General features: G+C 55.0%; 1 protein-coding gene across 3 annotated transcripts in view; it reads left to right on the plus strand.

Moving 5' to 3' along the window:
• PSD (pleckstrin and Sec7 domain containing) overlaps positions 1–15,047 on the plus strand; it is a 45,735-nt gene that overhangs the window by 7,168 nt on the left and 23,520 nt on the right. For 2 of the 3 annotated variants that reach the window (XM_048312111.1, XM_048312112.1), the window contains 4 exons: positions 3,508–4,408; positions 4,489–4,591; positions 5,242–5,704; positions 11,203–11,646. In XM_048312111.1, the coding sequence (XP_048168068.1) occupies positions 3,632–4,408; positions 4,489–4,591; positions 5,242–5,704; positions 11,203–11,646 (1,787 nt within the window). In that variant the 5' untranslated portion in view covers positions 3,508–3,631. Of the gene's footprint in view, positions 1–497; positions 584–3,507; positions 4,409–4,488; positions 4,592–5,241; positions 5,705–11,202; positions 11,647–15,047 lie in introns of those variants that run through there. The other variant, XM_048312114.1, reaches the window with a different exon arrangement.

Genomic DNA, 15,047 nt, shown 5'->3' on the forward strand with positions numbered 1-15,047 from the left:
GGACGTGAGTGGCGTGGCATTGGAACGGCACACCGGCACCCGGGGTCGCGCTGCCAGTGCACGAGGCCAGGTTCGCACTGGCACAAGGGGTGTGTACACCGGGACCCGAGCATGTGCAGGATGCTACACGGGTGAGGGACCCGCCGGCCTGCCCGCACATGAGGACACGCGCTCCGGTGTGAATTCGGCCGCTCCTCGTGTGCCGGCGCCACCGAAGGGGGCGGGGCGCGGGCCCCGGAGGGGGTTTTCCATTGGCTGCCGTGGCTGTCAGCGGGGCGCAGTGACAGCCCCGGGCCGGGATTAGCGCGGCAGGGAGCGGCGGGTTGCGGCCGGTGGCACGGTGCTGTACCGTACCGTACTGCGCTGCACTGCACTGCACTGCACTGCACTGCACTGCACTGCACTGTATCGTACTGTATCGTACTGTACCGCGCCGCGCCCGACGGGGCGGGCCGGGCCAGGCCGAGCCGAGCCGAGCCCAGCCGAGCCGAGCCGAGCCGAGCCGAGCCGAGCCCAGCCGAGCCGAGCCGTGCGGGCGGCAGCGCGGAGCAGCGGCGCGCAGGATGCGGCGGCGGCACTGCCGGTGAGACGCGGGGAGCGGAGCGGAGCGGGGCGGGGCGCGGCGGGGACCGGAGGCCGGAGCGAGGCGTCGGGGGAGCGGGGAAAGTTGCAGCAGTTGTTGCAGGAACCGGGGCGGCTCTGCGCCCTCCCGGCGGCGGTGACCGGCGCGCGGCGGCACGGGGCTGCGGTGGCACCCGGCGGGGCCGAGACCCGCTCCGGCCCCGGTGTGCCCGTGCGGAGGGACGGGCGCGGGGCCGATGCCCAGGCAGGGAGATCGCGGCCGGCGGCTTCGCAGCCCCCCTGGCCGGGGGTGCTCCCTCCTCATCCGGATGGATGTCACATCCACTCAGGGCTGATCCCGCCGAGACGGGAGGTGCCTGGTGAGGGAAGCCGGGCAGGGGGGGCCGGGGAGTGAAGAGCATGTTCAGCCTCAGCTCCAAGGTGGGGACACGTCCCCTGCCTAGACAACACACCAGAAAGCGGACACCTGTTTGCCCCATAGCCCCAGGGCCTCCAGACATCCCGCTTCGGTCACCACTTCATCTCCTCAAACTGCTCTGTGTCCCTCCGGAGGGCAGAGTCATCTCCCGGGGTCCATCCTAGCCCCCTCAGGTATCCCGGCAGCCACAGCCCGGTTTCCCCCATTCTCTGCCATGGGTTCCATGTCCAGCACACAAATACGGCCCGTTGTGTGAATTTAACCCCCAGCCTCTCTCCCATCTCTGTCCCTTTCTTTGCCCAATCCCTTCTCATCCTCCCCCAGCTCCTACGCCTTGTCCCCACACTCCCGTGGCGTGGGTGTGCGCTTCCCCCGCAGCGTAAGCAGTTCCTGCTGCCTGCTGCCTTCGCTCCGCATCACCCCATTCTGCCAGGCAAGCGCTTGCATGGGGAGAAGCCATCCCCTGTTGCACTGGGTATGGCTCCAAGCAATGGCCAGGAAGCATCCCTGGACATCTGTTTGGCCGTTAAGGAGGGAGAGCCAGGAGGAACAAGTTTCTTGTGAGATGTTTTATTGAACAAATTTAATCCCCCAATGATGTGCAGCTCCCGGCTATCACACTGCAGCTCTTGAGTTTTTCTCTTTGAATTCATGCCCAGGGTTGCCCAGGCAGACACCCTGTGAGCTTTTCTTTGCAGGACTTCTCCTGCCTTTAGGCGGTGGGACCAGCAAGGCTCTCTCCAGCCCACCAGTGCTTTACAGCCCAACCCATTCATCACAGTGATTTAAAGAGCATCTGTTTGTTTCACAATTGAAATCAGCATGCAGGAAGCTGGAGCTCATTCCATCATTGGTTTTTCATCTCAGTTGCATTTGTGCTTTTTACCTTTCATTATTAAAGAAAAGCTCACTCCACTGCATGGTGTAGCCATCCAGCTTTGGTGGGTCAAAGGCAGGCATGACCTTTACTCTAAATTTGATAACTCCATTTTAATAACCAGGAGGACATTCTGCTTATCCCATTTATTCTAGTGATAGCTCACATGTTTTGAGATAGGCTGGTTTTTGTAGATTTGTTATGTTACAGTGAAAGAAAACTATTCCTAGAGATAATTTTTTTCCTTGGCATGTGTGTCAGTCTGCACTGAGATAAAAAGTAGAATTTCATTTGAAATACATAAACCCCACATCTTTATTATTTATCAGTTAACTTCAGCAACCTTGAATGTGAACACAACCATAACAGGAGAAAAGATTGTAAAAACAGTAAATGATAAATGAATCAGGAGAATAAAATTTTGCAGTGAGTGAATTAGAGATTGCTGTTGCTCAGCAGGACAGATTTTTTCAGCAGTGTGATAGTGCAGATAAATGGGCGCCTACCCCACAGGTGTGATTTGGGTTATTTCATTAAGAGTTTTGTCTGTGCATCTCTGGAGCCTAAACACTGTTGAAAATTTAGCCCCATATCCTTTAGGAATTTAATCCTGTCTGGTTTGCACTCAGAAACAGGGAGAAGAAAATCATGCTCTCCTGTTTGCAGCTGGCATATGGTTTCTCACTTTCAAATGATGAAAGTGAGGGAGTCAGTATCTTGGCATCTGTCAGAAGGCACAAGCAGTGAAGGCAGAGTCTTCTCTGCACATTAGGAATTCAAAGAAACTCAGAGAAGGATAAGTACAAGTTTTAGCTTCAATGGGAGAAAGGAAAATGTCATCAGCCCTGCCAGTGGGGTTGATGGGAGCTCCAGGTCCTGCCTTCCCCTGCAGCCACCCACCTGCTGCTGTGGGGTAGCTGGTCTCACCTCCAGGTATACGGTCTCTGGGCAGAGACAGGCAGGCGGATGAGCTATGTGCAGGGCAGGCTTGCTGTGTTTCCCCAGGCTGAGATTGTCTCTTACCACTGCTTTTTGGATCTACTGGTGTTGACAGCTCTGTCTGCGCCATCAGTAGCGGCTGCGACATGTGCTGGTGTGACACAGTTTAAACCCAGGCTGACCTCCAAAGAGAGAGGCTCCTTGCCCTTGCTGCTCATATTAAACTCCTTGAGCAAGTATAGTTGGAGGATGTCTCAGTGATACAGTAGATACTTTTTTTTCCCCTTATTGAAGTGATTTTAGTAGGCTGTAGGCTGTGGGTAGTAAATATATTCAGCCTAAAGCAGAATGAATGAAACCCATTTTATAGTGCACTCTCTTTTAGTGTCTGGGGTGCTGGACTGTGGGGAAAGTGCCTGAGCGTCCTGGCGCCCTGGGGAGAAAGCAATCACTGTGGGTGCCTGGGGACCAAGCAAAGGGCTGCCAGCATCCAGGCAGTGGTGCTGGTGAGATGCCCTTGATGAACCTTGCCTGCTTCTTGCAGCAGGACGGGATTTGCTGGGGGCTGTCTCAGCTGGAGCATATCTTTCTTGTGCCACGAGGGCAGGGCACCTTTGGCTTGTCCTCCCCGTGGCCTCAGACTCTTTTCTGTGCCTTCCCTTCCCTAACCAGCTCCTTGCCCTTGTTTCAGGGCTGCCTGAGGATGCATCGCCTCTTGTCTCAGACATCTCAGGGGTGCTGGGAACCTGCCTTGCTGTGCCTGTGCCACCCTGCTGGGCTCTGGACCTGACACCTCTGTGCCCTCTTCTGTCAGGATGGCCCAAGCAGGGGCACCCGTCCGCTTCCACACCGAAGACGGCTGCACTGCCTCTCCCCCGCCCTTTGCCCACAGGGTGAACCGGAGGCCCTGGCTGGTGGGGGACAGCCCCGAGGCTGGGCGGTGCAGCCCCCCGCCCTGCCTCACCCCCAACCTCAACGCCGGCCGCCTCCACCTGCTGCGCAAGGGCCTGGCGCCCGATGCTCGCCGCTGCCCCCTCGGCCTCTACAACAGCACCGGCTCCTTGGCCCGCAGGCCGGCCGAGGCAGCGCCCTTCGGCAGCGGGAGCTGCCCAGGCGCGGGGCGACTGACCGCCCCCTGCACCCCACGGCGGGGCCGGCCCAGCCCGGCTGTCGCCTCTCTGGGCAGCCGCAGTCCACCAGTGGCGGCGACCCCGGAGGGACACAGCTCCGTGGTCACCTTCCGCTTCATTGAGAAGGCCAGCGTGCGCACCGTGGGTTGCCCGACAACCCCCCATCTCCGCTGGGAGAATGGCCCCTACAGCCTCAGCCGCAGTCTGGAGCTCGGGGGGGATGTGGGATCCCCCCAGCCCCAGCCCCTGCCTCAGGAGCGGCTCCTGCACACGCTGAAGCTGGAGGCCTCTGCATCTGACCCACTCCTGGCCGGGGACAGGACCCCTGGGGAGACACGTCCCTGTGGGAAGGAGCTCTGTGCCCTCGACACCAGCTGCCTCTGCCGATCCCTAACCAATGGGCTGCCAGAGGAGTTCCCCACCTTCGCCAGGAGTCCCCTGAAGCCAGAGCCCCGACATCAGGTAGGTACCAGGGTCTCCTACACTGGACGTGGGCTCTGCCCTGGGTATGCATTGCCTGCTCATTGCTCTCCTCTCTGCAGGGCAGCACCTGGCTGTACCCCCGACAGAGCTCCGCCCATGCCCAGCGTATTGCCAAGGCCAAGTGGGAATTCTTCTATGGCTCCTCAGATACCCCAAAGACAGGTAAGAAGTTGCAGGTGGATGCCATTGGGTTGGCCCACCCCTCCTTTTAAGTCCGTATTGTTGCCAGGACTCATACTGGGGCTGCACATCCCTTGGGTCTTCTCAGTGCCCACCAAAGGGCTGATTTCCCCACGACTGGCCAGCCTATGTCCTCCTGGGGTCAGATCATGCATGTACCAACCTCCCTGCAAAGTCCCATGTGGCCATGAAAAAGAGGTGGCAAAAGAGCCCCTGGCTGCCTCTGCAGAAGAGCTTTTGGGTTTGGATATGGTCTCAGGGCTGGCTGCAGATGCGCTAGCACTGACAGCCTGTCTCTGCCTCTCATACCGTTTCTCCTTTTGCCTCCACATCACTGTTCTCCCATGCCCATCACATGGTAGAGTCTCTATTCCTGGAGGTGTTCAGGAAACAACTGGAATGGCACTTAGTGCTATGGTTTTGTTGCCATGGTGGTGTTTGGTCAAAGGTTGGACTTGACTATCTTGGAGGTCTTTTCCAGCCTTAATGATTCCATGACATGTGACAGCACTCTGGGGGTGCGCGCGCGTGTGTGTGTGTGTGTGTGTGTGTGTGTGATGCTGCAGGAGCGGCTCCTCAGAGCTCCCCATTGCAGCTCCCCATGTCTCTGAACACTTGGGCCTTCCTTGCAGGCTCCTCTGCCCCCGACTCTGCTCCCCTGGCTGAGCTCCCCCAGAAGCCTGTCTCCCCACTGCCAACCGAGCCACCAGGGTTGCTACCTGAACACAACCTGAGCCATGTGGAGGTGGAGATAGAAGTGTCTCCTTTGGGCAGCCAGAAGCCTGGCTCCTGTGAAACTGGGATTATAAGGAGGACAGTGAAGTACTCTGAGACAGACCTAGACACTGTGCCACTGAGGTGCTATCGTGAAACCAACATCGATGATATCCTGGCTGAGAAGGAGGAGGTTGATTCAGCAATTGAGAGCCAGAAGGACAGTGAGAGCAACCCAAGTTTTGTGGGCACGCCAGGCAGGAGGAACAGCACACCGGAGGAGCCACCCGCCCCAGGCACCAGCTGCTCAAAGGATGGGCTGCGGGACAGGGACGTGGAAGAGGACGATGAGGTGTTTGAGGCGATGAGGAAGGAAAAGAGGTGAGGCTCCGAGCGCAAGGGCAAAAAGCTCCTCTCACTCTCCTTATTGCACCCTGCATGGCAAAACAAGCTCTGCTTGAAAGTGTCTGAGCCAAAAATCCCAGTAGCAACATGCAAGCTGTGCATGGGAGTGAGATGGGGTCCCGGATCACACCACAGGGATTGGTACTGGGGCTCGGGGTGGGACTGGAAGGGGGCCCTCACTGCCCTATGGAAAGAGTAAGCCAGCACAGGGGATCCAGCTCTGGGTGCTGTGCCATGGGCCTCGCTTGCCTGGGGTGAGCCCTGCAGCTCAGGTTGCCCAGCTGAGTCAAGGCTTCCCAGCATGAGTCCTGCCGGGTTAATTACATCCTGCCACGGTGCTGCCCGGTGTTGGGGTGACAGTGTCAGGGCACCAGAGCACAGGTCGTGTCCTGGAGCTGCTCTGGGCTGGCAGGTGCTGCTGGGCTGTCCTTCTCCCCACAGATGACTGTGCTTCAGCAGCTCGGCTTCATTAGGTATTTGCCATGTTCAGGAAAGAGTAGGGGGATACACTGGGATCAAAAAAGCATTTTTTTGCCTTCTGTGTCATTTTTCACATGTGTGGCAAAACACCCTTTGCTGGGAGGCTGATGGAGTGGGTGACACCAAGATTATCATTCAGTTGCCTACCCATGGGCAGCAAGTGTGCCCCCAGCTGCTATCTGCCCCATGCCAGGCACTGGCAATTAGCACATATGGGAGATGGCATCTTGGCTTGGCGGCATGAAACTCTGCCCATGGAGTTTCTGCTAGAGTGGTAGTTTGACCATGAGGAGTGATGGGCATCATCAAGTACGTACTTGCTCCAGAGCACTGTGGTGGACAGCCACCTGGAGGGGAAAGGCCCAGTGCAGGCATCTTGTGACATGTGTATTGTCAAGAGTTTTGAGTGAGGTGAGGAGGCTCAGCATCATCAGCAAATGCTCCACAGGAGTGGGGAGAGCAAAAACCAGGGTGGTGCCTGGAATGCCACGTGGCAGCATGAACTCACCTAGCTGTGAGCAGAAGGTAGGTGGGGAGCATTTAGGTGGAAGAAAAGGAAAAGGGAGGTTTTGATGTTGGCAGAAGTTTAAAGTAATGAAATACATACATTAATAATACATTAATACAGTAGTGCTCCTGTACTGGGAAGGAAAAGAGTGAAGGTGCTGAGCTAACAAGGAGGGAAGGTGTGCATCCCAAGAGGAGATGGACTCCTGTCAGTTTGTCCAGCCCTTGCATCTCTATTGAAGGGGACAAATACATTCCAGCCACCCTGTCCTCCAAAAATTTGGGTTCTAGAGAAAGCTGAAAATAAGCCATTTGTAATGTGTTGGGTTTTTTCCAAATGAATGTTTGAGTAAGGTGTAAAGTTACTGCTATTGCGAGTTCTTCAATTTGCTGTAACAATTTTTTTGCGTAGCGTTATTTTATTTCCAAATATCCTTGAGGCCACTGTGAGTTGTATGAGCTGTAAGGCTAGACCTGTTTTTTGTCCTCTGAGACATCCTACTGTAGCTCCCCAGGCAGTGCTGAAAGCTTGGATGTGTCCTTAAACAACACACTGTTGCTCCTAAAAGATGGTGCTCCCAGTATAATTACCAATGTGTGTATAGGGGTGTCATGTTCATTTGGCACAGCTTCTTTGTAGACCAGTTGTTTCTTCCCTGTGCAGCCCCCTGAATATTCCCCTGGTAAGTGCAGACCTTGTAGACAGTGTCTTGAAAATCACGAGGCTCAAATTGCAAGCTTGTTTAGTCCCTGCATCACAGCCCTGGGTTTTTGCTTACACACTGTTTTGAGCTCTGCAGCTGCAGTCCTTATCCCTGTTTACCAGTCACCAGCATTGATGTTTTCTGCTTCAAGCTTTCTGCTTTGCCTGCTCACAGGAGGGGTGAAGCTGGGGGGATGAAGAAGCTGCCGTGGCTTCCTGGACCTGGCACCATTCTGCTGCTGCAGGAGCTGCTGAACCCCAGGCCTGTTCTGGTTGCTGGGAAGGACCAGTCCTACAAAACCACTGAAGTACTTTTTGATGCTGATTTTCAGCTTTTAGACATGTACATCCCTTTGAAAATCTAGCTTTAAGGGTTTAGCACCCTATGCAAGAGGGACTTTGGCTTGGTACTACTTTGTTGTGCTTCATATTCTGGCCAAAGTTCAGAATCTTCTTTCATGATTTACCCTCCCAAAATAAGAGCATACTAAAAGCAAAAAAAAATCAACACCAAATCGAACAAGATGTGAAAAGTGATGGAAGAAATTGTGTCTTCTTCCAGCAAATCCACTTCCTGAATACATTTAGTCATATCTACTGACTCTAATGACTAGTCTAAGCCTTTACTGTCTTTATTCCTATTAGTCCCAGAGAGCCGAGACCTGTCAGCGAGAGCAGGCTCAATTCCCTTCTTCCCTGAGCATCAGCAGAGATGCTGGCTAAGCTATAGGAAGAGCCTGGTTTGGCCCTCAGCATCGATGCCTTTGGCTGATAAGAGAGAAGAGGCTTTGCTAGGGAGTGCTGTGTTCCCCGAGAGCACAGAGGGCTGATGGGAGGCTGATGCCTTTTCTCCCTGTAAGCCTTGCCCAGAAAAGCCCTTAGATCTGCTGCTTGGGGAGCCTTTCCACAGCCTTTGTGCTTGCTTCTTGTTGGCAAGAGAATAGCTGCAGGGCAAGCCTTGTTGGGGATTAGAAGAATGGTTATGGTCTCAATTTCATCAAATGCTTAACATGTGCTTAACCTGCATGAATAGCTGCAAGCCTCTGATGTGTTGTCCCAGAGCCCGAGGTGGCCATAGAGCCACAGCTCGGGGTGGTGCTCCTGGATGGAGCTCCGGGGTCGGGGTGACACTGGCAGGCGCCTGTCAATGAGCAGGGGAGGTGCCCGTAGCTCCTGTGAGAGGGCATGGGACAGCATGACGGCGTGGATGTGGCAGGGAAGTGTGAACAGTCAGGGGAGACTGCAGTGCCTATGATCAGTACCTTTGCCTAAGCATGGGAAAAGTGAGGACACTGAGCCCTAAGAGCAGGCTGCTGCCACGCTGGAGGAGTAGTGCAAAGGAGCCTGGGGGGACTGCAAGGAGCTGCCTGAGACGGGTCTGTACAAGAGCTTTGTTCAGAGAGGAATAAAGCTAGGGGCTGCTGGACGGTGCTGACCAGTCTCACCTTCTTTGAACTGAGCTGAGATCCTCACACAGCAGCTGCTGGTGCCTGTGCAGGCTGGAGGGACCTGGAGCTAGAGGAGTGGGGCATGGCTGAGGCAGTCAGGGGTCTGGAGGGTCACAGGAGAATTTTGAAGAGAGTTAAAACCACCGAGGGCCAGAGGAGAGGTTTTCCCCTCTTCTTCCCCCTGCCAGGGATGGCATGTCTTTGCAGCACCAGGTGGGAGAGCCCTTTGCCTGCCATCAGATGCATGAGAAACCCAGTTGCTCAGATCTCATACCCAGAGCCTTGCCTGAGGTGCTTTTGGCTCCTGGATCCGCTTCCATTCCATGTCTGCCTGGCCCTCTCCTAAGGAAGGCTCACTGCCTCCTGCACCAGCTCAAGGCTGGAAACCTATTTGCTTTCCTGCTGCCTGTCATCCTTGCACAGATGCTCGATTACAGCTTCTGCATCTCCTCCTACATCTCCTTCTGCATCTCCTTCTCTCCTCTGCTCCTCTCAGCTGGGTTTTTCTGGCTTGGTCTCAGTGCAGTGGCCCTTCTTGGGGGACCAGGGCAGAGCATGGAGGAGCTGGGCAGTGCAGCAGGGGCTGATGAAGCATCTGGGTCTGAGCAGGCAATATTACTCCCATGCTGCTGTGACTACGTCCTTCTGGAACTGAGTGGCTTTGTGCTTGATATTTCGGGGTGAAGACATTGTTTCCAGAGCTTGGATGGTGTGGACAAAACCAGCCGTGGTTTTTCTATGGCTTGGTGGCAATATATTTGATCACAAAAATGAGCCCACCTACTTCTCCTGGAAACAAAATTCCTTCCAATCTGCTAGCATTGTCTTCCCTGGCACAGTCATTCACCCTCCTCATGGATTCAAGGTGCGAAATGGTCAGCAGCATTAGCTTGGTTTAGTAGCATGAGGCTGGGTGGGAAGGACAGAAAATGCCCATTTGCATCTGTAAAGCACATCTGCAGATATTAAAGAGGTCTCTTCTGCCTTGTCCTTACTAAAAGCCATTTCAGAAAGTGGCTGCTCCTGGGGCTCCTACAGGAATGGTAAGAGTGTCAAGTGGTGCTGCACAGCCAAGGAAATACTGGTGGATAGGTGAGATCAGCCTGCTCCCTGCCTTGCTTACCTGTGTCTGGCTTCGCTGCACTCCCCTTGAAAAGAGCTGGCATTCAGGGGAATTCAAGCTGCCAGCTCTTGGCCTGCCGAAGTAATTGGGGTGAGATTTTTGAGTGGCATGTGAAGGCTAATGAATGAAAATAATTTGGTGTGTGTTACAGCAACGCATCTTCTGAGCCTTCTGTAGGAAGCTGTTTGTTCATAACAAATGTTATGACAGGCTGGAGCGGTTCCTCTCCTTTAATCAGAGGAGAGAGTGGCATAACAAGTGCTTTTCTGCTGCTATAATAAAATGATAGCAGCTTATGAGTAAAGTAGGCTTTTAGGACTGTGTTTGTGCTTGTACTGCTGAAGCACTGATGTTCCCTGGGTTGCAAACATCTGTGTTGTCATGTGCTTAGGTAAGTGGGCAGACTGTACTTCACCTCATTTACAGGACAAAACACTCAGGGCTTCAGGGTTTAGAAATTTCTGTGTTGGGCTGGACCCAGACTGGCATTGGAGACAGGCTGGGCCTTTCTGTGGGGCTGATCCCTGACAAGATGATGAGCTAGGACCAATCATGGCCTCTAGGGCATGGGCCAGCTCAGATCCCCAAGCCCAGAGATGGGTGTGAGGCTCCCTCTGTACTGCCTGGGGAAACCTGGAGCTCAGTATCGCTTTGTGCTCAGTCACACATGTCTCCTGGGACTCAACATCACCTTGTGGAAACAGCCAGCAAACCTTGCAGGTGAGTGTTGGTCATGCTCTGAGCATAGTACTCAGTGACCACAGTGAAATGTGTCATGGAGGAAGGTGTCATGCTGTTCTGAGCAGCTGCAGGAGGAGCCTTATTGGTGACAGAAGCTCTGAAGGCTCATGAAAAATTCAGCCACTTCCAGATTTGGTTGGAAATGGAGCTGAACCACATCCTGTTTCTAGTACTTGAGCCCTTTATTGGATCTAAGCTCAAGTCAAGTGATTGGGAGCAGTAGCCATCTCATAAGCTTCTTATGAGGATGAGCCAGTAAAGGAACAAAAGTCTGTGGCATATTAAAGGAGAAACATATGTCTGGAGGGAGGCCAGCCCTGCTTCCCATGGTGTCTTGGGCAGGCAAGGTGTTTCCTTGGTGGTCTACAGATGTTCAGAAGAGGTTTCTACCCTCCTCAGTTTCCTTCTGAAGCACGAGGCTTTGATCCCTAGCTCTTCAATGATCAGTTCTTCTCACTTTCTTTCCCTCTAGGATCATGGACCAAGACACACAGGGTATGCTCAAGTCTCCAGTGCCCTTCCTCCTAGGGCACAGTCTCTCCAAGGATGGCATGGACTCTTTCAGCAAGCATTTTGAGACTATCATGGAGTCCCATCGAGCCAAAGGCACATCTTACACCAGCCTGGACTCCATTGACATCCTTTCTTCCCCAGCCCGTACCCATGGGACCTTTTTCACTTTTGACCTCCCAACTCTCACCCCAGAAATACAGGGACAAATCCGAGATAGCGCCAAGCTGATCGAGGAGAACTTTGCTCCTCTGGCTCACTTAGAGCCGGACTCTGGGACCAGTTCGGCCACAGATGCCCCCTGGACAGAGAGGGAAGAGGAGCGGGGGAGACGAAGGAAGGGCGTTCGGCACAGCCCTTGCCACTCAGAGGACAGCTTTGGCACTCCCTTGGCCTCCAACACAAGGTGAGTGACCAAAGTTGCTTGCCGTCCAGCTGGGCCACTAAAGCTTGATGTAGAGTCTAATGCTGTGAGGTCTGGTTTGCAGCCAGCATCTAACTTGTGTTGCTGGGGAAGGGTCAGGACTGCATGTGCTAGATTTTGTAGACAGTGGCTGATCAGGCCAGTGATCACCATGGTATTGTGGTAGGTGTGTTGATGGGAGCACAACTCAATTTTCATCTTTGCCAGCTTTTGTAGGTACTGGAGGGCTGTGAGGTCTCCTTCAGCCAAGCAACCAGGGAGTGCCAAACTATAATCCTGTGGTGGTTTTCATTGCAAGGCAGTCCAGCATCTGTGATGGCTGTGGGGAGAGCCAGTCTGAAGTTGACTACCAGTAGCAATTCAACAGCGTTTCCCTACTGGGGAATTCATCCCTTGCCATCTGCACAGCAGCCACTTGTTTCTTAAAGGCAGGAGTCCCATAGTCTTGTACCTATTGTTCTGGCTTCCTGAATCTCCTCAGCCATGTTCATGTTGGAAGATGGAGGGCAGAGATGAGCATCCTGAATCCCTCATCCACCAGGCTTTGGTCTTTTCCACACCAAACCTATGTAACTTCTGGTGGCAGTCTGTGCCATCTTTGTAGGCTCAGCTTGGGGTGGCCAGGTGAAGATCTAAGCTCTGTGTCTTCTGTGGTGTCCGCAGTCAAGAGAGGAGAGTGGGATATCACATCAGCTCTGTGGCCCTTGGGTCAGTCCAAGGGCATTTTGGGACACAGAGGAGCTGGGTTAGGCCTTCCCTTTCTTTGGGACACGGAAGACAGAGACGTGGTAGCACAGAAGGCAGGCGAGATTTGTGCAGTAACACTGGTCATGTCTGGAAGGCACATGGCAGTGAAGGGTGACAGTATCCAGGCATGACAGTGAGAAATGAGAGGTGGGGGAGCAGGGCACTGCTGCAGGCCCCCAGCCTGGAGCAATCCAGCTCTCTGCTCCCCAGCATGGAGTGAGCTTCCCCTCACAGTCCCACAGGCAACGGTGGACAGAGAGGGAGGTGTGGTCGGAATCTGCCGTCTGGTGCAGTGGAAAGGACTGGAGATTGGGGCTGGGAGCAGGAACTAGGTTGGGAAGCAGGGAAGGCATGTGGAACCAGGGTCTGAGACAGCCCATCATCTGCAGGATCAGTCCTCAGGAGGCAGGGGGTTCTGGCAAGGGGGAGATCCAAGAAGTTTCCTCTTCCCCATCACTGGTGCTACCAACTTTCTAGACTCTCAGTGGAGCTGAACATGAAGCTGAAGATTCCCAAGCAGTTTCAGGAAGAAGTGTCTGGGCTGATTGCTCAAATGTTCTCATGAGCTCGAACCAGCAGATCCTGATGCCTGGCAGGGTTGATCTGATGCCTGGCAGGGCTGATCTGATCAAGCAGAGCTTATCCTTGTAATGCTCCCACTAAGGGGTATTCAATGGAAATGCTGAGGAAAGGAGCTAAGGACCCTCTGCAGTTGGTCTAATGCATCATCACCTGTGCCAGCAGGGCCAGAGCAAGGCATTCAGCACTGTCCGTGGTCACAGGCAGTACAGACTGACTGCCACCAGCGCAGGGGGCCTGGGGACCCCGGGCAGGGAGACTCTGCCGTGGAGACTGTGCTTTACACTGTCAGTCTCAGGGTTGGCAGAGGTGACCTCAGGCTGCAGGGCTTTGGTGTGACTGGTGGTGAACACCAGTGGGTCTAGGCCTGCATGTGCTGCCCTGTGGCTGTCCTCCTCGCATCCCCAAAAGCTTTGGTGCTAATTGTTGTAATAGTTGGGGTCAGGATCTGGGTTGGAGACAGCCTTGCAGCCTGTGACTTCTCACCTCCCTCAGTGGCAGGAATGGCCAATCAGTGATGCCCCTGCATTGCTGGGGAGATGTGGTGTCCCCTACAGCCAGTGGCCTTGGTTCGTGCAGCCTTGTTGTTTACGCCAAGGCTCTGGTGTAACTCGGCACATGATAGTTAAGACCATGCTTTTATCTTGACCTTGTATGTGGGAAGTATGTCTAAGTGCAGACCTGCAAAGGTCTCCTCTGGGGTGCCTGCACCTACTCCAGCAGGCTTGGTTGAAAGGGACGAAGCAGAGGCTGAACCCCCTCCCTGCCCTCCCCATAGTGGGACACCCCACAGTGACACCCCCAGCACAGGCTCTGTGAGTAGGTTGTCACCCCATTTGGGCAGGAGGTGAAAGTGTGCAGGTCCCTCACTCTTGCTGGCAGAGAGCTGCAGTTGAAGCAGTCTGTCCCTGTGGCCATGACAGATCTCTGCAAAGCATGTGTGGAGGCAGAGCACCCAAAGCCTAGGGAGTCCCTCCAGACCTGGGGACGCCAGCCAGGGATAGATACGGTGCTGGCAAGATAGTGAGCCAGGAGCTGGGGCAGCCCTGGGGACTGCAGGGAGATTGCTTCAGTGGTGACAGCCAGACTTCTGCAACTGCAGGTCCAAATTGCAGGACTTGGCCAAGCTGCTGGGTGCAAGCAGGTGTCCAGAGGGTCATCTGGCTTGCCCAGTCCTATACAGGTAGGCACTGTGAGCTGTGGGGCATCAGCCCCGGAGGAATGTAAATGTGCAAACTGCATCTCTCTGGGGGTGCAAGCCCCCTGAAATCCAGCTGCCCAACTGCCCTCCAATCCCACTCTTCTGGAGTCAGCCTTGGCACTGGGCACAGCCGTGCTGGTCCCCGAGGTTTGTCCGGGGAGAGAAGAGACGTGACTCGCTCTGCTAGCGAGGCAGGTTCTGCTGGGGCCTCATCGGGGCTTGCCTGCGGTGGGACAGAAAGAAGGGTAGGCGGGAGAAGCAACATCCAAGGCGGGGCTGCAAACCGCCTGGTGAAAAGGGCCGGACACCGCGGCGAGGGCAGCACGCCTGGAGCCTCGCTAGAGGGAGAGCTCAGCCCTGGAGCTGCGGCTGTGTGGGAGGAGCGGGGAGCCCGTGGGGCTGGCAGCCGCCCCGGGTGGAGGATGCGCCGGGAGTCAGGGCTGCGTCCCTGCCAGAGCGCGGCTGCTGGCGTGTGCTGGAGCACGGGGCGTGCCAGCCAGCTCTGCTGCCGTTCTTTATAAGGTTCCTTTAGTCACTGCAGCGGTCGGGGAGCCGGTGCCCCTCCCCTCCCAGGGCCAGCGCAGGTCTCTCAGCTGGCCTGAGCTCCCAGGTAGCACTGGGCAAACTGGTGAGGATGCCCTGAAGGGCTGTGCCCAGCTTGGGGCCCCATGGGGTGGATTCGGGGTGTGATGCAGGAGGTTGAGGCTGAGAGCTGAGCAGAGGAAGGTGGACATTGAGGAAAGGATGAAGACAGGGGAAGGGAGGTGTGGGGTGGGCTGGGTTGGGAGTACAGTAGGGGGACAAGGCTAGGGTGCAGGATGAAGAGGTCTCCCCACAAGCATTGGCACAGCAAGAA

The sequence above is a fragment of the Corvus hawaiiensis genome, chromosome 8 (assembly GCF_020740725.1).
Source record: "Corvus hawaiiensis isolate bCorHaw1 chromosome 8, bCorHaw1.pri.cur, whole genome shotgun sequence".
NCBI classification, from domain to species: domain Eukaryota; kingdom Metazoa; phylum Chordata; class Aves; order Passeriformes; family Corvidae; genus Corvus; species Corvus hawaiiensis.